This window comes from Arachis hypogaea, chromosome 14 (assembly GCF_003086295.3).
Source record: "Arachis hypogaea cultivar Tifrunner chromosome 14, arahy.Tifrunner.gnm2.J5K5, whole genome shotgun sequence".
NCBI classification, from domain to species: domain Eukaryota; kingdom Viridiplantae; phylum Streptophyta; class Magnoliopsida; order Fabales; family Fabaceae; genus Arachis; species Arachis hypogaea.
Window position 1 is genome coordinate 136093622 of NC_092049.1, and position 23872 is coordinate 136117493.

General features: G+C 34.2%; 2 protein-coding genes across 2 annotated transcripts; both read left to right on the top strand.

The window, feature by feature from the left end:
* The first annotated feature begins 15896 nt into the window (after positions 1-15896).
* LOC112744423 (putative UDP-rhamnose:rhamnosyltransferase 1) lies at positions 15897-17580 on the top strand. The gene has a single exon (XM_025794043.3). The coding sequence runs from the start codon at positions 15955-15957 to the stop codon at positions 17341-17343; it is 1389 nt and encodes a 462-aa protein (XP_025649828.1). The 5' UTR covers positions 15897-15954; the 3' UTR covers positions 17344-17580.
* A 1720-nt stretch (positions 17581-19300) lies between these two features.
* Positions 19301-20617, top strand: LOC112743300 (uncharacterized). The gene is made up of 2 exons (XM_025792517.1): positions 19301-19977; positions 20188-20617. Exons 1-2 carry the CDS (start codon positions 19301-19303, stop codon positions 20615-20617), a joined length of 1107 nt encoding a protein of 368 aa, XP_025648302.1.
* Positions 20618-23872: the final 3255 nt, after the last annotated feature.

A 23872-nucleotide genomic window follows, 5' to 3' on the forward strand; every position in this document is an offset into this window, starting at 1 on the left:
AAAGTAGCATACTTTGAAAATCGACCTACTATTACGAGAATAGATCCAAACCCCTCAGACTTCGGTAAGACAGAGATGAAATCTATAGAGACACTTTTCCACAGTCACTCTGATGGAGGCAGAGGTTCTAACAACCTACTTGGTGTCTTGTTTTCAATCTTATCTTGTTGGCACACAAGACAAGTCTTCACATAACTCTCCACTTTGTCTCTCATTTGATGCCAATAATAAGATGATTTAATGAGTGCCAAAGTCCTTCACTGACCTTGGTGACCAGCCCACTTGATGTCATGGCATTCTCTCACTAATTTTTTTCTTAGATTTTCCCATTTAGGGACGTATAGTCTTCTCCCTTTAGTGTAGAGAAGGTCATCTTCTAGCCAAAATCTTTTGGTCTTCCCTTCTCTAGCCAACTCTACCAACTTCTTGGCTAATGGATCATGATGCAACCCTTCTTTGATGGTATGCACCATATCTCCTTCGACCATAGAAATGGCTGCCAACTCAGCCTTGTGGCTCAGCGCATTTGCTACCACATTAGTTTTGCCTGACTTGTATTCAAATTTGAAATCAAACTCAGCTAAGAAATCTTGTCACCTAGCTTATTTAGGGCTTAACTTCTTCTGAGTTTAGAAGTATCTTGTAGCTATATTGTCTGTCTTGACGATGAAGTGTGAACCAAGCAAGTAGTGATGCCAAGTTCTTAGACAATGCACTACCGTGGTTATCTCCTTCTCTTGGATGGTGTATCGCCTCTTTGTATCATTCAACTTGTGACTCTCAAAGGCAATCGGATGTCCTTCTTGCATCAGAACCCCTCCAATAGCATAGTCAGAAGCATCAGTGTGGACTTCAAATACCTTTGAGTAGTCGGGTAGTGCTAGTATCAGTCCTTCTGTGATAGCAGTCTTCAACTCATCAAAGACCTTTTGACACTCCTTTGACCATTTCTAAGAGTGATTCTTCTTGAGAAGATCAGTTAATAGTGTAGTCTTAGCAGAGTATCCCTTGATAAACCTCTGATAGTAATTAGCCAACCCAAGGAATGACCTCAATTCAGATACCTTGTTTGGTGGCTCCCACTCTTTGATAGCCTTCACCTTTCCTTGATCCATACAGAGAGTTCCATCTTTAATGATGTGTCCCAAGAAGTAGACTTCGTCCCTTACAAAGGAACACTTTTCCTTATTCACATATAGGTTATTCTCTCGCAAGATCTTGAACACGGTTCGTAAGTGTTCTACATGTTCCTCCAAGGTATTGCTATAGACAACAATGTTATCCAAGTAGACCACTACAAACCGATCAAGATAAGGTCGAAAGATCTCGTTCATCAAGGTACAGAAGGTTGTAGGAGCATTGGTCAAGCCAAAAAGGCCTCACCAACCACTCATACGATCCATACCTTGTGACACACGTGATCTTAGGCTCATCACCATCGGCAATCCTCACTTGGTTTCTGACCTCAAATCCAGCTTTGAGAACCATTTGGCTCTACCAAGTTGATCAAACAAATCGGCTATCAAAGGTATAGGGTATTTGTTCTTGATGGTTACCTTGTTAAGTGCTCGATAGTCGATGCATAGTCTCAACGAACCATCACGCTTCTTTTGGAACAAGACTGGTGCACCATAAGGTGCCTTCGATGGACGGATGAACCCAGCATCTAGCAAATCCTTGAGTTGCTTCTTTAACTCCTCAAGTTCTAGCGGTGCCATCCTATAAGGTGTTAAGGAAGGCGGCTTTGCTCCTGACTCCAATTCAATCTTGTGGTCCACCTTCCTCCTAGGTGGTAGTTATTTTGGCAACTCGGGAGGCATCACATCCTTATTTTCTTCAAGGACTTCCTTGATTTTGGAAGGAAAGTCTTCTTTTTCAGATATTGACTCCTCTTGTAATAAAGCCAAATATGTAATCTCTCTTCTTAAACCCTTTCTTGAGTTGCATAGCATAAAGCATTGGTAGTCCTCCAGCTTTAGGGATTGTAGGGACTATGCATGGAGACACTTTCTCCATGACGCATACTATGTCGTAGTATAACATAGGTATTATATTTGTCTTCCTTTGCAAATCAAGCTCGATGACTATTTTGAAATCGTCCATGGGTGCTACTGAGAAATTCACAAGGCCTTTCCAAGAACCAAGAGTTATCTCAACCCCTTTTGCTACTCCCTTAAGGGATTCACCCTTGGTATTTATGGGTTTGAACCAACCATTCTTTTTGGTGATCTTCAACTCAAGCCTCTTTGCTTCATCAGGCGTGATGAAATTATGTGTAACACCAGTGTCGATCATAGCCATGACGGGTTTTTCATTGATAAAGGCTTTTACATACATCAAGCCTTTCTTTTCTACAGTGCTTGCCTCATTGCCCTTCACAGCATTCATGAGTTGGATAGATCCAACATACTCTGTTACTTGAGATTGAGCCTCTTGTTTCTCAGCGATAGATGCAAGAGTCCCTAGCTTGGGACAGTCCTTCATTTGGTGTGGTCCCTTGCACACGAAGCATCCTCCTTTGGGCACATAAGTCTTCTTCTTTTCCTCGTACTCTTTCTTCGAAGAGTATTTTCTTTCCTTTTTGGTTGAGAAACTCTTCTCCTTGTCTCCCCCACCTTTAGTAGAACTAGGCTTGGAGGAAGACTTGGGTTTAGAGTCTCCCCTATGATACTCAGTGAGTGATTCGGCCACCACATTGGCTTCATCGACATCCTTAACATTCCTTCTTTGTAGTTCTTGCTTTGTCCAAGGTTGGAGTTCATCAATGAAGAAGAACAATACATCCTCTGATGCTAAGTTGGGGATTTGAAGTGTAAGAGTAGTGAACTCTCTTACATAATCGTTAATCGTACTCTTATGCTTCAACTCCCTCAACTTCTTCCTTACTTCATAAACCACATTCTTAGGAAAGATTTGTCTTTTCAACTCCCTTTTAAAATCTTTCCATGTGGTTATGTTGCAAGTACCCTTTTTCATATCGGCACACTTTCTCCTCCACCATAAAGTAGCATTATCAGAAAGGTAGAGAGCTGCAGTGTATACCTTTATTGCTTCTTCGACCACCCCTTGGCCTTCAAAGTACCTCTCCATTTGCCATAGGAAGTTCTCCACCTCTCAAGCGTCCCTCACGCCCTTGAACTCCTTTGGCTTTGGGAGATCAAATTTTGTCATCTCTCTTATAATGGTTGGTCGAGATTTTGCCTCCTCGAACCAAATTCGAACTTCCACAAATAGCTTCAAGGAATTCCCAAGCTTCTCTTCGATTTGGAGCATGCTTTCTTTGAAAGCATCTAGTTCTCCTAACACGTGACCCTCGAGGGTCTTCTTGTCATGTTCTATCCTTTGGAAGCGCTCATCCATAGAGGATAAAACATTTTTCAACATAGAAACTCTCTCTTCTAAGAAGTTAGAATCCTTACCTCTAGGCTCACTTGAAAAACAGGCATTCTTGCCTCCTTATTGAGAAGGAATAGTGTCCCTTCCTCTTTGAGACTCAACATACTCTATGGTTACACTAGAAGTCATACCCACAAACCACTTGTGCTCCCTCTCGAACCTTGCTTTGATGCCAATTTGTCACGAGCTTGAACACACTCCAACGCTACCGTGCCGGAACTCGGACTTACTCAACCTCTTGAGCTAAGACCAAGTCAATCTAACCCTCAATACTTAGCAAGAAAGCTAAGAACACAAGAGAAAGAAAGCTTTAGTGGAAAGAACACTTTATTACTCAAGTGTTTGTTACAAATGACTCACACATGACTCACACCCTCAAACTCTAACTCTCACCTCCTATTTATAGCCATCCACCTCCTTAATGGATAGTTAGGATTAAATCCAATCAACAGTCCAGAATAATCATCCAGAACCTTTATTACAAATATCTATCATATCATAACTTTCTAAATACTTTTAGATTATTCCATACTACTCTTCATACTTCTATATACATCAAGACTCTTCTAGATTACTCTATGTCCTTCCAGAGTCTTCTAGAACCTTCTAGGGTATTCCGGGACCTTCTAGAACATTCTAGAATGTTTCGGAACCATCTAGAACATTCTCAAATACTCTAAAAAACTATACAAATATCATTAAATCTAACCTTCTAAAATTTACCGTGATAATTGACACTTGTTTTTTTTGATATCCGTTCCTAACTAAGAAGGCACCCATCCAAAGAGCATTTCTAACAAAAATAATACTAACTCATAAACCATTCACTATATTGGAAAAAACAGAATATAAATCCCATCTTTTTTATTTCATTTGATAAAATATTTAATATTGAGATGTAATTTATTATAAGAATGTCAAATATTATTAATTTTTAAATTTTTATAATAAAAATTAAATATTGAGATGTATTTATTTTAAAAAATTTACAATTATATAATATTATTATTATTATTATGAAAAAACAATACTAATATACTTTACATCACCTAACTCCAAAAGAGTGACAATAATTCACATTAGAAATATTATGTTATATATTTGACCATTTCAAATATGGAATTGGATTCCATAAGGGAATGATAGGACCCGCATTTACAAACTTTTTCCTACTTTTATTTATTTATTTATTTATTTTTCAACCATATTACTAGTAAAAAAATACAATCATATAAAAAATAAATTATATTCATATATAATATATAAAAATAAAAAATATACAATAAAAATAAATTAAATAATATATATATTTATATATAATATATAGTATTTAATTTTAAATATGTATATAATACTTAATTTTTTTTTAATTTTTACTGATAACATAGAATATCCATAGATAAGACTAATAACGCTTAAACAAATTGAAAAGATACACAAAAATCAATTATATAAAAAATAGATTTAAATATATTTATTGGGATTTTTTTACATGAGTAAATTAAAATAAATACTATATTACATATAATTCTAAAATAAAAAATTATATTCGCATCCTTTTTAATTATATATAAATTGTGATTTCAAACTACAAATTTAAAATATACTTTAAAAATTTAGTTTGTGAAAGCCAAAAATACTCGATTAATAAAGCGAATAAGTTAGTCTTTATTAAATATGTGTTGAATAATCTACTGGTGTACTATTTGAGCTTATATAAAATGTCAAAAATAGTGGCAGAAAAGTTGATTTCGTTACAGAAAAAAATTCCTATAGAATAAGAAAAAAGGTAAGAATAGTTTGACGTTGATTAAGTGGATAGTGGTTCCAGGCTCCTAAAATGATGGATGGGTTGGAGATGGATAATGCCGTGGTTAAGAATACAACACTCTTCTTCAAGTAGTGGTGGCATTTTTGAAAAGAGGAGTGTCAATTATGAAAGAAGGTTATATTCTCTTGTTATGACTTGAACCCCAATGTGATGTTATCATCTCAGACATTGTCTATTAGAAGGGTTCATGGAAGGTTATCTGTCAGTTGTAGTTCAAGGATCGTAATATGAGAGATAAGAGGATTGCTGTGTTGTCTATGGAGGTGGGTGATGGAAGGATGACTCGCTTCTGGGAAGATGTTTGGTTACAAAGTGGTTCGCTAAAGATGAATTTTTTGAGATTCTTCTCTGTTTCAAAGCAAAGAGGATCTGTCATAGGAGATTGTGGATTTTGAGATGGATTAGAGTGGATTTGAAACTTTCAGTGGAGGCAAAATTGATACCAATGGAAGTTGGAATTAGTGGACCAGTTGCATGAGACTTTAAGGCCTATAAAACTAGAATATGATACGCAAGAGAGAGTTATGTGAAAGTTTGACAAGGAAGACATTTTTTCAACTAACTCTTTTATGCAGTTGGTGCAATGAGAAACACTCCCGAAAAATATCACTAGCTATAGTTTCACCAGAACCATATGAAAATGTTTGGTTCTGCCATAAGTGGAGTTATTTTTTGGTTTGCTTTGATATGAAAAGTGAATACTAAAAAAAGATTGCATAGGTTGAAAATTATTAGTCACCGTGATAATATGTGTGTATTGTGTAAAAAAGACATTGAACATATTTAGCACTTATTTTTTAGTTTGTGAGTTTTCTTGATAGGTATGGTTGAATGACTATCTGACTTTGGGAGGTTGTGGTCTATTTCGAGTTTGCCGAAAGAACATTTTGAGAGTTGAACATATATCGTTAATAGAAAAGAAGAGCATAACAAGTAGTTTATATATTTCTTTGCAGTTATTTAAAATGTTTAGCTAGAGAAAAACGAGTGAATCTTTAATAACAAGAAAGTAGGTGTAGAAAATTTTTTTTATAAATCTGACTAGTCATAAAAAGTGGAGTAATATAGATTTTTTTTTTATTGATGGTATATCACTGGGGATAATTTTTTGTTTATGTTTTGTTATATATATATATATATATATATATAATACGTGACTTAAAATTACGATTTACATAAAAACTTATTACCAAAGTTTATTTTGGCGTTTTTTTTTTTTTTTTTTTGTGGAATATAACCACAACTTTAATGAAAAGGATAGGTTGATTTGTGAATACCACGATAATGGATAAAAAATTGGCATTCTCTTCCACGAGTTATGTTTTCACAAAATCTACGCAAATCATGGATCACATCCGCCATTTACTGTTGAAGCACACACAAATTATAAAGCTTTATATGTACCAACTCTTATATTTTAGTTTTTGGTTTTGTTTTTTTTTATAACAAATCAAAACATCTCAACTTTCCCTCCTTTAATTAATTACCTATAAATATAAAACCTTATTAGGTGTTGATGAATTTTTTTTGGTTGCCTACTAATTTAATTGGTCAATAACTAATTCGTTATAAATTTAATTTGGACTTCATTTAAAGATTTATTGTTGATGAATAAATTATTATATATTTCTGATATTTATTTAAATAGATAAGTAAATTAAATATTCAGCCAATCTAAATTAATTAATTAGACATTAATGAATAGTATATAGGTACCAATATTGAGTATTGACAAATTAATATGCTCACTAAATGTAGGGTTTTATTTTATTTTTATTGCTTTTCTTTTTTCTTTCTTTTTCGAAGATAAATTAGATAATTATATTTTGTGTTCATCCACGATGTTTCAATTTTTTTGTTTTTAAAACTTTTTCCCTTGCTCTACTTCGATTCTTCAACATTTATTATTCTGACTCTGATATCTTTATTTTTATCCTCAAACAAATGCTTTTTTTGTTTTTTACTATTAATGCAGTTGGGTTGATTTTTTTTTATATTATAAGTAGTTGGGTTAAATGTTTCAAGAGATTAAACATGATAGGTACATAGATAATAAAAATTTAATATGTTTTTAACAGAATCAATAAAAATTTAATAATAAAATATTTTTGTCAAACAGATTTCATTTTTTATAAATATAATATTAATATTTAATTTTTTAGTTATTAATTTTGTCCGTGTCTATATTTTTTACGGTAAAAAATAATTATTTATTCGATTAAGTTATTTAAAAAAGAAAAAATAAAATGTTGTGTTTTACTCCTTGAAATACTAATCTGTGGATAATAATTTAGCACAAGAAAACATACACATTTATCAATGGAATTACTGACTGATAATTGTACCTGTATAAAAGAAATTGGCAAAAATTTATTTTGTTCTTTTCTACAGAAATTTGTCAAAATTTTCACTAAAAATTTGACGTCCAAATTTCGTCTCTAAAGTTTGTTGGAAAACACTAAATTTTAGATAAGAATTTGTCTACTTATGAAAGCACAAAAAGTAATTTTTTTATAATGTATACAGTTAAATAGACAATTTTAAAAATATTTCAAATGATAAATATAATGACAGAAATTAAATAATCAAATACTAGAATTTTTATTGTGGAATATTCTTAAAAGAGGGACAAAAAAATTATTGAACTTAACCTAGTAAAATCTTTTACTATCAAAATAATGAGTACACAATGAATCTTCTTAGTAGCACTAGGACTTCTCAACAATCAACTAAAATACATCATCAAAACTGATGAATTAACATAAACCCTCTATAAAACTGGGTATCTCGAATTAGACAAAAAAAAGGCAATACAACTAGCAAGTTATATCTTAATGTTCATTTTTACACCAGAAATAATATACTAAAATTTCATAAAAAATGAAGCAAATTTACCAGTTCAATAGAATCAAAATGGCGTTGCTCTTTTCCCCCCGATTTCTTCATCTCTTCGATGCCGAAAGCCTCTCCTCTTCCTCACAAATTCTTTTTCTTTCTTTCAAATGAGAGACACTAACACTCTTTCCACTTTTTCTTTTTATTACACGGGGTTATAAGTCACTACTTTCTTTTATTTTATTTTATTTTTGTTTTAAAGTGTGGGTCCCACTTGAGTTGGGGATCCACCAATAAAATTTTTTTCACTGACTTAAGTGGGGATAAGTTGTTCTATCAAGCCCATCTTCTCTTTGTAAGAATTCAACTTTTACTGTAAGTAAACTCTTTGTCATCATATTTGAACTATTATCATTAGTATAGATCTTCTTAAGTGCATATGACTTCATCTTAAGCGTTTGACGTATCCAATGATACTTCACTTCTATGTGCTTCAATCAAGAATGAAATGTCAGATTCTTGCTGAGATGGATAGCACTTTGACTGTCACAAAATAACACAAACTTCTCTTGATTAATGCTTAACTCTTGTAAAAATTTCTTCATCTACAAGAGTTCCTTAGAAACTTTAACAACAGTAATTATTCTACCTCTATTGTAGATAAGCAACACATTTCTAAAGTCGAGATTACCACGACACAACTCCTCTTGCAAAAGTCATCATATAACCAGAAGTAGACTTTTTTAAATCAAGATCCCAGCCATATCTACATCTGTGTAACCATACAACACAGGTTGGTCACTTCTAAAGCATAAACAAACTCTGGAAGTACCATTAAGGTATGTGAGAATCCACTTCACTGCTTGCCAGTGTTACTCAGCAGGATTAGAGAGAAATCGACTAACAACTCTAACGACATGAGCAATATCTAGCCTGATACAAACCATAGCATATATCAAACTGCCAACTGCAGATCCATATGAAATCTTCTTCATTTATTTTTTTTCTCACTTGTAAGAAATTATCGCGAACTTATCTTGAAATGACTAGCAAGTCGAGTACTAACAGGTTTGGAATTACTCATACTCAACCTCTCTAAAACTTTCTCAATATACTTTTGCTGAGACAACCACAATTTTTCATTCTTCCTGTCACGAGTGATACTCATGCTAAGAATTTTCTTTGCAGGACCCAAATCCTTCATATAGCAAAGGATTTATCAAATTTTTCTTAAAACTTTCAATCTTCTTAGTGTCATGACCAACAATCAACATGTCATCAACATAAAGCAAGAGAGTTATAAAGTCACCATCAGAGAATTTCTTAACATACACATAATGATCAGAAGAAGTCTTACTATACCCATGACCTTCCATGAAGGAATCAAACTTCGTGTACCATTGTCTTAACGTTTGCTTTAGCCCATATAAGCTCTTCTTCAACTTGCATACAAGATGCTCCTTTTCTTTAACCTCAAAACTCTCTGATTGCTCCATATAAATTTTTTTATCTATGTCACCATGCAGGAATGCAGTCTTCACATTAAGCTGCTCAACCTCTAAATTCAAGCTAGCTGCTAATCTAAGTACAACTTGAATAGATGACATCTTCACAATTAGAGAAAAAATCTCTTCAAAATCAATACTTTTATTTTGCTCAAAGCCTTTCACAACCAACCAAACTTTGTACTTTAGCCGTGAGACATTTTCATTCGCTTTCATTTTGAACACCCATTTATTTTTAAATGCTCTCTTACCCTTCGATAGCATCACCAATTTAAACGTATGATTCTGATGTAAGGATTTTATTTTTTCTTGCATGGCCTTCAATCAATCTTCTTTATGCTCATTACACATAGTTTCCTGGTAGCCCTCAGGCTTTCCAGTCTCAGTGTTCATCACATACTCATGAGGAGAGTATCTCTGACAAGAATGACGCTCTCTAGTAGATCTTCTCAATTCAGGCTCAACTGGTGGTTCAGGTGAAATTTCAATATCTGGTAACACTACATCTGACACCTCAGGTTGAGGTGTAGATTCATCATGCAAATCATCACCATCATTATCAACTTGTACATCTCTCCCATCAACAGGAGGTCTAGTAGAAGGACCAGGTTCATCATCAATAGAATGTCTACACTTATTGTTGGCTTATCTGTCTTCTCAAGGTTTTCAATAGTTCGGTCTTCGAAAAAAATTAGCGACTTCTAATTATTTTCTTACTCACCAAATCCCATAATCTATAACCAAATTCTTCGTGGCCATAACTCATGAAGATACTCTGCTTTGACTTTTCATCAAGTTTGGACCTTTCATCTCTTGGAATGTGAACAAAAGTCATGCACCGAACACTCACAAGTGACTATATATAGGAGACATCTTTCTCTCTCCAAACTTTCTCTGAAACATCACTATTTAGTGGAATTGAAGGAGAAATGTTGATCAGATCTACTACAGTCCTTATCGCTTCATCCCAAAAGGATTCAGGCAACTTCGCATGAGAAAGCATACACCTGACTTTCTATCATTGATAGTACGATTCATTCTCTCTGCAACTCTATTATATTGAGGAGTCTTAAGAACTGTCTTTTTAAACTTGATTCCATGTCCTTTGCAATACTCTTCAAACAGACTCTGTATTCACCACCATTATTTGCTGAAAACATTTCAATTTTTTTCCTACTTTTCTTTTAACACTTGCATAAAAATATTTGAAGATACTGAGCACCTGGTCTTTAGATTTCAAAACAAAAGTCCACACTTTACGAGAATAATCATTAATAAAAATAACAAAATATGATGCACCTCCTAGTGTCTTAGCATCTATAGTGCAAACATCAGTGTGAACTAAATCTAGAATATGTGATCTCCTATGAGATCCAGAACTATAAAATGATACTCTAACATGCTTTCCAACAAAATAATGAGTACAAGTATTTAAAGTTGTACCTTTTATTAGAAGCGAATGCTTCTTGGCTAAAACACCAAGTCATTTCTCGCTCAAGTAACCAAGACGCATATGCCACAAATCAAAAGAGGAATCATCAACTACATTCACCCCTTCTTTACATAACTTTACTTGCAATCGGTAGAGAGTAGTGAGACTATTGTCTTCTTTAGCAATAATAAGAGCTCCTTTGGTAATCTTACATTTTTCACTACTAAAAGAAGTGCAATAACCCTCTTGATCTAATGCCTTCACTGAAATCAGATTGAATTGCATATCTGGCGCATGCCTAACATTCTTTAATTGCAACTTGCATCCCATATTGATTTCAAGCCACACATCACCCATACTAATCCTCACACACCCCTTTATCTCTCAATTTGATCTTGCCAAAATTTCCAGTAATATAAGTGAAAAATTACTCATCGGGGTAATATGACATGAGGCACCAGAGTCTATAATCCAAGTGAAATAATTACAGACAAGATTAACATAATTTTCATCATATGTGATAAGAACATTTTCATAAACAATAGCATCAGTTTCTTTATCACTATCTTTACCTTTATCTTTGTTTCTTCCCCTTGATTATTCTCTTTTCAAGAACCTACAATACCTCTTGATATGTCCCGATTTGTCACAATGGTGACAAATGAACTCCTTTCTTGACTTGTACTTTCCTCTTGACTTGCTTCGACTCTCTGACCTGTCAGAACTGTGAGGTTTTCTACTTTGACTTCTTTCCTATGACTCTGAAACAAGTGTTTCTGACTGGGAGGAGGCATTAATCAAACTTCACTCTCTTCTTCTGCTTTTTTCATTCAACATGCTCTCTTTAACCATTGCTAACACCAACTTTCTTTTTGGAACTAAGTTAGTCAATGTCACAACTAGAACTTTTCAACTATCAGGCAAAGAACTCAGCAACAAGGCTTGTAACTCATCATTTAAAGTGATTTTATTATTTGTTAGTTGGTTCACTATCTCCTAAAAAATGTTCAAGTGCTCCGGTATTGATTTCCCTTCAATATACTTCATATTGACAAACTTCCTAATCAAAAATGCTTTGTTTTGCATATTCTTCCTCTCATATAACTCCTTCAATTTCTTCCACATCTTCTCGGCATTAGTTTCAGTGTCAACATGTGGATACACACTGAGATCAAACTATTGCCTAATCAAAGCAACTGCCTTCTGATTCAACTTCTTCCATTCAGCATCGAATTTGGTACCTTTGGTTTATCTCCCTCCACAGGATTGTACAACTCCTTGCTGTACAACATATCTTTCATGAGGTCTTTTAAATTGAGTAATTTTTTGAATTCAATTTGATCATATTTGGTCTATGAGTATTTTTCTCCATTTAATCAGCATAGAAATAAACAACTAAAACTCTAAATACCACTTTGTTCGGAAAAACTAAGGTTCAGATAAGAACCTATCTAATAGCGAAAGTACCAAAAATAATATTTTCACAACCTGTGCAGTTAAATAGACAACTCTAAAGATACTCCAAGCCAAAAATTATTTATTTTATTTTTTATTTAATAAAAGAGTGATTAATGCTACAAAAATTAACAATTATATATAATTTTTAAATGCATTTTTTATTTTTTTATTTTTTTTGTTATTAACTTTATTTATTTTAGAGTTAATAACTGGATTGGTACCTAAAAGTCGCTAACAAAAACATTCTTAAAAGACACGAAAAACAAATTAATCTTCTAAAGATTTAAAAGTTTGACAAAAATGTCCAAACGTTAATTGAACAAGTTTTCGTAAACGAAAAATACTTACGTGACTAATAGAGTTAATGACTTGACTAATTTCATAGTTACATGACATTATTGATTATTTTAAATAATAATTATTTATGACTTGACTTATGTAATTATTATTTTAAAATAGTCAACAATGCCATGTAACTATAAAGTTAGCTAAGTCATTAACTTTGTTAATAAAGTAAGTGTTTTTCATTAACAGAGACGTAATTAATTAATGTTTGGATTTTTTTGTCAAACTTTTAAATCTTTTGGAGTTAATTTGTCTTTTGTATTTTTTTTGGAGTGTCAACATAAATTTTTGGATACTAATTTGATATTTAACTCTAAAATAAATAAAAATAATTAAAAAAATAAAAAAATAAAGAACATGTATTTAAAAATTATACAATTGTTAATTTTTGTAACATACTAACCACTCTTTTATTTAATAAAAAATAAAATAAAATAAAATAACTTTTGGCTCAACAGACGGTCTCGTCCTGTTGGACCAAAATCTGCGGATTATGTGATACGTGTTTGGCGAATTTTTTAAATAATTTTAGACAAATTTTTATCCAATTTTACTATACGTGTCACTTTTCATTCAATTCAAGTTGCCAACGCAACACATAACGAAAAGCTCATTCACTTAATGATTTAAGTTGAAATCCCGCTAGGGAGCTAATGAAATATTTGTACAATAAGTATAATAAGTTATTTATTTGGCCCAATATAAGTTAAAAAAATAAACATTTAAGATAAAATACTACTAATTTCTCAAACATAATACATCCATATTATCTAGAATAATCATCCGGATACTAAGGATAATAAACATCTGATATCCTACTGAATCGAATATCCCTAAACTCTATTATACACATTGTAGATACTCCATTAGCTCCGTATACTTTCTCTTTAAATTGACCTTCTCTGATAATCTTTAATATTGAACTCGACGAGAAGACGGTGTTGTTCCAAAATTTACAAAAACAGAAATTGATTTAAGATTTTTTTATTTTTTAAGAATCGCTTTACCGTTGACGTTTAATCATTTTGTTACATTGGCACTTTTTTTTTTCTGTATCCTAAAAGTATCTATCAAAGAGAATTTCTAACAAAAAGAATACTTACTCATAAACCGTTCCCTCTATTGGAGGTTGTGATCCGGAATCCAGACTTAACAATTAATAGTAGTTAGAATTATATCACCATGTTGTGTTAAATTAAATTAGTTATCGATAGTGCAGCTAACATATGCAGGGCATGTGCACATAAGAACTTAGTTGTAATTAGCTAGTGTGTGAATAGATATTTACAGGTTAGTTTGCTTGTATATATAAATATGATAAAAAGGAAATGGGCCTCTCTGAGTTTTCACCATTCTCCAATTCTCATTTTCGATTCTCTCCCTTCACACAATGAGCACCATGCTCAAACATCAAAACTCTGCAAGCTGAACAGAGTTTGTTCAGAGGTAACACCGTAACAGAACATAAATCTCATTTTTTTTTATTTGATAAAATATTTAATATTTATTATAAAAATATCAAATATTTTTAATTTTTAAAATTTTAAAATAAAAATTAAATATTGAGATGTAATTTATTTTAAAAAAATTTCAATTGCATAATATGTTTATCATTATGAAAAAAAATACTAGTATACTTTATATCACCTAACCTCAAAAGAGTGACAATAATTCACATTAGAAATAAAATTATATTGCATGTAAATTAAAATCAATCATCAAAGTTAATTATTAGTATAAAATACATATTGAAATATAAATAAATATTAAAAATAAATTAAATTATATATATATTTATATATAAATATATTAGTAATTAATTTTAGTAGCTAATTTTAGTGTATAAATAATATTTTTGTTAAAAATAATTATGTTGTACATTTGGCCGTTTTAAATAAGGGATTGGATTCCATGAGGGAATGATTAGGATCCGCACTTTTAAAGAATATATTTTCGCTATTTCTTTATGAATTGTCTATACTTTAGAGTATTTTGTTATATTATTAGACAATATTATCCATGATTTATTAGGACATCATTTTATTATATGGGAAATTTAGGGGCAACATTTTTAATGAAAAAACCCGACAATTGAAAAATATCAGTTCAAATAGAACGTAACTGAACTTAGATATTTGAAAAGTGAAAAAATTAATAAAATAATAAAATAAAATATCAATTATTATTAAATTTAATTTCTAATTTTTATTTTATGTAAATTTTATTATCTTAATTTAAAAATAATTATTTTTTTTATTACTAATTTATTAATTTTTTTATTTTGGATAATTTTATTATATATATATAATATAATATAATTATATTATATATATATTAAAATTAATTATCAAAATTAATTACTAATATAAAATATATATTAAAAATAATTAAATAAATATATATTTATATATAAATATATAATAATTAATTTTAATATATAAATAATATTTTTATATAAAGTAATGGCACCTAACTCTTTTTTTTTTCAGCCTTCTAGATTCTAGCTATCTAGGACTTATATTGATTTATTTATGGTACAGACGTTTGTAGTTGTTACAATTATTAAGGAACAATCATTATTAAATCAACCGCATGCACTTCATAGTTTAGTGTGCCTAGTTTAATAATAGAAATATAATGTTGCTACTTCTATTTTTCTATTTTGATAATTTTATCCTTTTTATAAATTTATTTAAATATATAATACAAAAAATTAATTATAATAAATATATATTAAAATATAAAATATATTAAAAATAAATTAAATAATATATATTTATATATAAATATAAAATAATTAAATTTAAAAATAATTTTAATATATAAATAATATTTTTTACAAAAAATTATACGTGAGAAATATTATAAAGTCAATTATATTAGATGCAAATCAAAATTAATAATTTAAATTATTTTCACAATTAATGATTACAATTATTTATCAATATAAAATATATATTAAAAATAAATTAAATTATATATATTTATATATAAATATATTATGATTAATTTTAATATATAAATATTATTTTTGATAAGAAATGAAGTTGCACCTCAATTCCCCCCTCTATATATACAAATGACCACAATAATACTAAACATAAACCCTACTGTGATTAACTCTTACCAAATAAAAGATCATTATTATCACCATGGCTGACCAACCCAAAAAGCTTCACATTGCTATGTTTCCATGGCTTGCTTTTGGTCACATAATTCCATACTTTGAGTTAGCAAAACTCATAGCGCAAAAGGGTCACAAAGTTTCATTCATTTCCACACCTACAAACATCAAACGCCTCCCTAAACTACCTTCAAATTTACAACCTTTTGTGGAACTCATAGAACTTCCACTGCCTCATGTAGAAAACCTCCCTCAAAATGCTGAGGCCACTATGGACATTCCACAACACATAGTTCCATACCTCAAGAAAGCCTTTGATGGCCTTCAAGAACCTTTGGCTAAGTTTCTAGAGAGTTCCACTCCTCATTGGCTCATATATGACTTTGCACCTTTTTGGTTGCCCCCAATAACTTCCAAGCTTGGTATCTCATCCATCTTCTTTTCTATCTGCTCTGCATTTGGTATTTCTTTCATAAACAGCTTTGGTCTAAAGTCAAATGATAAACCTTCCTTTGATGATGATCCTTTTAACAAAGTAGTTCTTCAACACTATGAGGACAAAACAATGTCCGAAGACCACAATGAAGAGAATGAATCTGGTGTTTCAGATATATTCAGACTCCATCAAGTACTTGGTGGTGTTGATGTTGTAGCTGTAAGAACTTGTATGGAGATTGAAGCTGAATCCATAAGATCTCTTCAAAACCAATGCAGGAAACCGGTTATTCCAGTTGGGTTATTGCCACCTTCATTATACTTATTCAGTAGTGAAGTTAGTAAAGATGATGAAGATTGGAACACAATACTTAAGTGGTTGGATGAACAAGAAGAAAGGTCAGTGATTTATGTAGCATTTGGAAGTGAAGTGGCACTAAATGATGAAGAATTCACTGAGATAGCTATGGGATTAGAGCTATCTGGCTTTCCCTTTTTCTGGGTTCTGAAGAAGCAAAAGAGTAGTCCAGATGTAAGTAGTTCAATGGAGACAAAACGTGGGATTATATGGACTAATTGGGTTCCACAGTTAAAGATATTAGCACACAAATCTGTTGGAGGATTCTTGAGTCATTCTGGTTGGGGTTCTGTGATTGAGTCTCTTCAATTTGGATGTCCACTTATCATGTTACCTTTTCAAAATGAACAAGGGTTAGTTGCAAGGCTTATGGAAGAGAAAATGGTGGGAATAAAGGTTCCAAGAAACGAACATGATGGAAAGTTCACTAGAGATTCATTGGCTAAGGCATTGAGATCAGTGATGATGTTGGAAGAAGATAAAGGAAAGATTATTTATAGGAATCATGCTGAAAAAATGAGCAAGATCTTTGGGGACAAAGAGTTACACCAAAAGTACACAGACGAGTTTGTTGATTATATGGAAATTCATAGTCCCTCATCAAAGATTAGTATGTTAGATTGAACATTATTGCAAACTTGTATTGATAAAATGTCTAAAGCTTTTTAGAGTTTCAGAGTGTTGTAATAATTGAAGGGTAGGTAATTTAATTACCTTTTATTTGCACTTACATGACGTGTTGATGCTGGTGCAATAATCACGGTCTGGTCTTTGTTATTTTATTTTATTTTATTTCTCATAATCAAATGTACCTCCATGATGCATACTTATCTTTAAATATCCCATCTTCTACTCCAACAATTCTATCATTCAACACAGCACATCACTAAACTAAAGGAGAGAAAAAGAACAGAACATCCAATATAACACATCACTGAACCCTATCTTTATGAACAGTTAGTGTAACCTACATTAAAACTAAAATCATTGACATGCAATAACAAACCCGAATCTATCAAATAGTTGAGGTGGGGAGACAACAAATAGCGAGTATCCTCGAGCAAGACTCTGAATCATGATGAAGGTGAGACACACCCTCAATAGATATAGCAATCGCAAGATCTGCTCTCCACCAGCGCAAGTTCAATAGGAAGAACACTGCGTTACTGATTCATGAAAACATTTTGGAGAGTGAATGTGTTCTTCTTTAACGTTAAAAGTGATGAAGGGAGATGAAATGCTTTTGTGGGAATGAGATATAGGAAACAACACCAGAGGGGCAATATTGTCTTTAAAAAAAACTGTGACCGAAAAAGAAGTTTTTTTTTTTTTTTGGTGACTAGGAAAAAAAAAGAAAAAAAAAAAGATTTTAAAATCAAATTGAACTTTAGAATGAATTTAAACTCAAATTTTGGGGACAAATTTGATTTTTAGGTTAAACATTCAGAATCAAAATCATACTTAGTAGTTAATCCTATTATCCTAATAATAATAATAATAACAATAATAATAATAATAATAATAATAATAAAATTCTCTAAAAATTTGAAAATTTAAAAATCGGGATATAACTTTTCAAGATAAAAAATGATAAAATTTTCACAAATAACCAAAATTGTTTTTTATTTATCTAAATTAAGCTAGTAAATAAAATAGTACCATGAAAATCATTGCAGTAAAAATTGAACCGACTTATATGGGCGAATCAAAAAATTGGTTATCCGACTTTTAAACCGGTTCGAGTTGGTACAAAAATCGGACAAGTGCAAAACTGGGGACTATCAATTTGACCTAGGCAATTTTCATCAAATTGGTGAACCATCGAGTTTCAAAAACTTGGACCGGTTCATTATTATTATTTTTTTTTTGTCAAAAACATCCTGAAATACGATGTCTTTTTTATTTCTTTTAAAGAAAAAAGATAAAAGAAAAACTCTAATTAGACAAGTAAATTCCTATAATGGTCCCTAAAATTTATGCGATTACCCAACGTAGTCTTCGAAATTTCGATTTCACCATTATAGTTCCTGTATTGTACCCAAAGATCTCGGCCAATCCGAGCTATATCTCGACGCAACGGTTACATTCTAACAGCTCACGCACCAAAATCTCAGAACCAGCTCGCACGCCAATATATCGGACTAGCCCACTTACCAAAGATCTCGGACCTCACTGACAGTTAAGCTACGCGCTGAATCTATAAATGCGAGGAAGAGAGTTGGAAAACACAGAATACAAAAAACACTTCTGCCCAAGAAGAATATCTCGCCCCAAAGTTCATTCCGAAATTATCTATCTCTGATCTTATATACTCGTTTCTTATCTGGTTTATTCTCTTATTAACTTGAGCGTCGGAGTCCCTTTTGCAGGTACCACGCTCGGGTTCGAGTTCACAATGATATCGTCAGCTCAGGCAGGTTTGCTGAACAATAAGACCGATGTATAGCTCAGACACAGTATCCTTGCAAGAACATTTGGCGCCCACCGTGGGGCCGGCGTAAATCCCCCCTCTCGAAGATACAACTACTTTCAGCTCACCCATATCTGCCGCACATTTCTCTTTCTTTGCAGGAAAAGAACCATGACGGATCATTCGGAAACTCAACCTCCCCGAACTAGTGCCGATCTCACGGCCGCAAATGCCGCACTCCTGGCAGAAAATCAGCGGATGGCTGAACTGTTGGCAACAATGCAAAACAACGGGGATCGGAAGGTCGATAGTAAAAGGACAAACGCTGAACAGCACGAAGAGCATCAGTCAGAGTCCAATGTTAAGACAGGAGAAACTCCCCCCAAGCCTGGGAGGCGACGAGCTAACCCATTCTCCGAAGAAATAATGAGCTACAAAATGCCCCAGAACTTTACACTCCCAATGACCCTGACACCATACAAGGGGATCGGGGACCCAAAAGTCCATGTCACTAAGTTCGAGTCCATGATGTTTCTCAACAGTGACTGCGACCCCATTATATGCCGATATTTTCCTACTTTCCTAGATGGAGCTGCCTTACTGTGGTTTTCTAATTTGTCTGCAGGGTCCATAACCAGCTTTGACGAATTCGCCAAGATGTTCATCAATCACTTCGTAGCATCAAAAATCTATGTGAGAGACTCCGATTATCTCAGCACGATCAAGCAAGGCCCGCATGAAAGTCTCAAGGATTACATGATGCGCTTCACCATGGCGGCCATGGATATCCCTGACTTAAACTCAGAAGTACAATTGCATGCTATCAAAAGTGGCCTCCGGCCAGGGAAGTCCTAGGAAGCCATAGCTGTGGCCAAACCGAAGACACTGGAGGAATTCCGAGACAAAGCCACTGGACAAATTGAAATAGAAGAGCTACGCAAAACGCGAAGGAATGAAAGACCACCATCACAAAAAGACGATGACAAGCCGAATAGGTCTATTATTAAAGATCATAGAAAATCTTTTAAACTAACTCCAAGATTTGATTCGTATACCAGGTTCAACACGAGAAGAGAAGACATAATAAAGGATATATTACACAACAGGCTCATAAAGCCACCAGTCAAAGCGGGAACATACCAAGATCAAAAGTACGTAGACAAAGGGAAGCATTGCGCCTTCCACCAGAAATTCGGTCACACCACAGACGAGTGTGTGGCAGCTAAGGACCTATTGGAGAGATTGGCGAGACAGGGGATACTAGACAAGTACATCGGCTCCAGGAACCAGAAGGAAACAGCTGAAGCGAGCAAGCCGAAGTATACCTCGGAACGCAGAGACAAAGGAACATGGCGAGATCCAGTGGAAACCCCTACCTCTAAAGGAGTCATAAACTACATCTCAGGAGGTCTCGCGGGAGGAGGAATAACAAACACATCAAGGAGACGAAGCTACAGAGCCATGATGACAATGGAAGGAACTCAATAGAACTCTCCAACGCCAATCTCCTCGGCCATTGTCAATTTCGGCGCTTCCAATTTCAAATCAAGAATACCGAATCTAGACGACCTAGTGGTAATTTCAGTAAGCATGGGAGGACTGACTGTGAGAAAAGTGCTGCTCGATCCAAGAAGTAGCGCCGATGTCTTGTTAGACTCCACATTCAGGAAGATGCAGTTAAGCGACAAGTCGCTACAACCCTCAGGGGGAGAACTGGCAGGTTTTTCAGGCAAAAGAGTCCCCATATCAGGTTACATCTGGTTGAGAACGACATTAGGAGAACCCCCAAACTCCAAAACACTGGACATTCAATTCCTAGTAGTTGATTGTGCTAGCTCTTACAATATCATTTTGGGACGTCCATCCCTTAACTCTTTTGGAGCCATTGTTTCCACCATTCACTTGTGTGTCAAGTTTCCTTTGCAGGACAACAGAATAGCAACAGTCCACGCCGACCACAAGGAAGCCAGACAATGCTACAATGCGAGCTTACAGAAGGTTGCAAAAGAAGCCATCCCGAGGATCAATTCGGTGTACAACTCGGAGCATATCCCACGCCTGACCGAGATGGATCCTAGAGACGACCACAGTCGCCCTTATCCATCGGATGATCTTGAAAAGGTAGAATTACACACAGATAATCAGTATACTAACATTGGATCAGCTTTTTCTACAGAAACAAAGCAACATTTGAAGAGCATCTTGAAAGCTAATGCCGACCTATTTGCTTGGACCCCGGCTGACATGCCAGGGATCGACCCGAACTTTATCTGCCACAAACTGGTAGTCAACCCAAATGCCCGACCTGTACGACAGAAAAAATGCAATTTGGGAACTGAAAGAAGAAACGCAGCAGCAACAGAAATACAGAAACTACTCGATGCAGGCTTCATTAGAGAAGTCCGATTTTCCTCGTGGCTAGCAAATGTGGTTATGGTCAGGAAAAACTCAGGAAAATGGCGAATGTGTGTGGATTTCACAGATTTGAACAAAGCTTACCCAAAAGACTCATACCCATTGTCGAACATTGACAGACTTGTGGACGATACCTCAGGTTACCAAGTGCTAAGCTTCATGGACGCTTACTCTGGATATAATCAAATCCAGATGCACCCAAACAATGAGGATAAGACCACATTCATAACCGACCAAGGTAATTTTTGTTATAAAATGATGCCTTTCGAACTAAAAAATGCAGGTGCCACCTATCAGAGACTAATGGACAAAATATTCAAGAAACAAATCGGAAGAAACATCGAGATATATGTTGATGACATGGTCGTCAAGTCAAGCTCAGAAGAACAGCATGAAGCCGACTTAAAGGAAGTTTTTCAACAACTCCGAACACACAACATGAGATTAAATCCGGAAAAGTGTGCATTTGGTGTGAAGAAAGGAAAATTCCTTGGTTTCTTGTTAACAAACCGAGGCATAGAGGCCAATCTGGATAAGTGCCGAGCAATCCTAAATATGCAATCACCAAAGACGATTAAAGAGGTACAACGATTAACAGGATGCCTAGCCGCCTTGTCAAGATTCTTACCAGGTGCAGCAACAAGATCCTATCATTTCTTCAAAACCATGAAAAAGTCAGAAAAATTTATCTGGACGGACGATTGCGAAAAAGCACTTTCTGAATTTAAGCAGATCCTGGGGTCACCGCCCATATTGTGGAAACCAGAGCAAGGTAAGCCACTATTACTGTTCCTTTCAATTTCGGCTAACACCGTTAGTTCTGTACTTGTAACAGAAGCAAGGAAAGAGCAACACCCAGTATACTTTGTAAGCAAAGTCCTGCAAGATGCCGAATTAAGATATCCAACAATAGAAAAATTGGCGTTCGGTTTAATAATCACAGCTCGGCGCCTGAGGCATTATTTCCAAACGCATCCGATTATAGTTCGTACTAGTCACCCCCTACGTCAAATATTATCGAAACCAGAATTAGCAGGACGAATGACAAAATGGGCAATTAAACTTTCTGAATTCGACATCTCATATCAGTCACGAGGATCGCCCAAAGCCCAAATATTAGCCGACTTCGTAATAGAGTTCACAGACAAAGGAGAACACCCAAGAAAATGGGACTTATACGTGGACGGTGCATCGAACGAAAATGGATGCGGAGCAGGAATCCTCCTAAAAGACGACGAGGGTGTCCAGGCCAAACTATCAGTCAAATTCCTCTTTCAGGCAACAAACAACTAAGCCGAGTACGAGGCCTTAGTAGCAGGTTTAAGACTGGCCATAGAAGTGGGAATCTTCAACCTAACGGTACACTGCGACTCATTACTCGTAGTGCAATAGGTAAACGGCCAATTTCAGGTACGAGATACACTCTTAGAAAAATATTTAAATTCGGTTAAAGCCCTAATGAAATCTTTTCAACATTTCAAAATATTGCACATATCTAGAGACCAAAATTATCGGGCCGACATTTTATCAAAATTAGCCACACATAGAATAACTGATCAAACAGATAAGCTCCGCCATATTACACTAACGGAGCCGAGTTTAGCCACGAGATCTGTTTTGAGTATTTCACAGGAAAGGGAAGACTGGCGAAGAACGTTCATTGCATACTTAAAGAATGGAGAAATATCAGAAGACAAAAACTCAAGAACATTCAGATACAAAGCAAGCCAATACACCCTATTGGGGACTGAACTATACAAACGGGGAATCTCCCGACCCCTTCTGAAATGTCTTGGACCAACAAAAGCAGAAACCGCAGTGAACGAGTTACATGACGGAATCTGCGGAAACCACACTGGAAGTAGGAGCCTAGTCACAAGAATTCTCCGAGCCGGCTATTACTGGCCGACGATAAGAAAAGATTGCAGAGATAAGGTACAACACTGTGACGCATGCCAAAGATGCGCACCACTTATCCACAACCCAGCCGAACTCCTGCACACATCAAACGTCAGCTGGCCGTTTCATAAGTGGGGGATGGATATACTGGGCCCATTCTCTATCTCAACAGAACAGGTAAAATTCTTACTCGTAGTTATCGATTACTTCACAAAGTGGGTCGAAGCATAGCCTCTCGCAAAAATCACAGCCGAAAAGGTACAAAATTTCATATGGAAGTCGATAATATGCAGATTTGGTTTGCCTAGGGAAATTGTATCCGATAATGGTAGGCAATTCACAGATAGGAAAATTGCATCATATCTTACAGACTTACATATTAAACATCATTTTTCTTCTGTCGAGCACCCACAAACCAATGGGCTCGCA

What these genes read in the sequence shown, in the direction of transcription:
- LOC112744423 (XM_025794043.3), top strand. Translation starts at nt 15,955, where the DNA reads ATGGCTGACCAACCCAAAAAGCTTCACATTGCTATGTTTCCATGGCTT.
- LOC112743300 (XM_025792517.1), top strand. Translation starts at nt 19,301, where the DNA reads ATGACGGATCATTCGGAAACTCAACCTCCCCGAACTAGTGCCGATCTC. An exon ending in AGTGGCCTCCGGCCAGGGAA is followed by an intron (nt 19,978 to 20,187) that starts GTCCTAGGAAGC and finishes TTCGTATACCAG; the next exon opens with GTTCAACACGAGAAGAGAAG.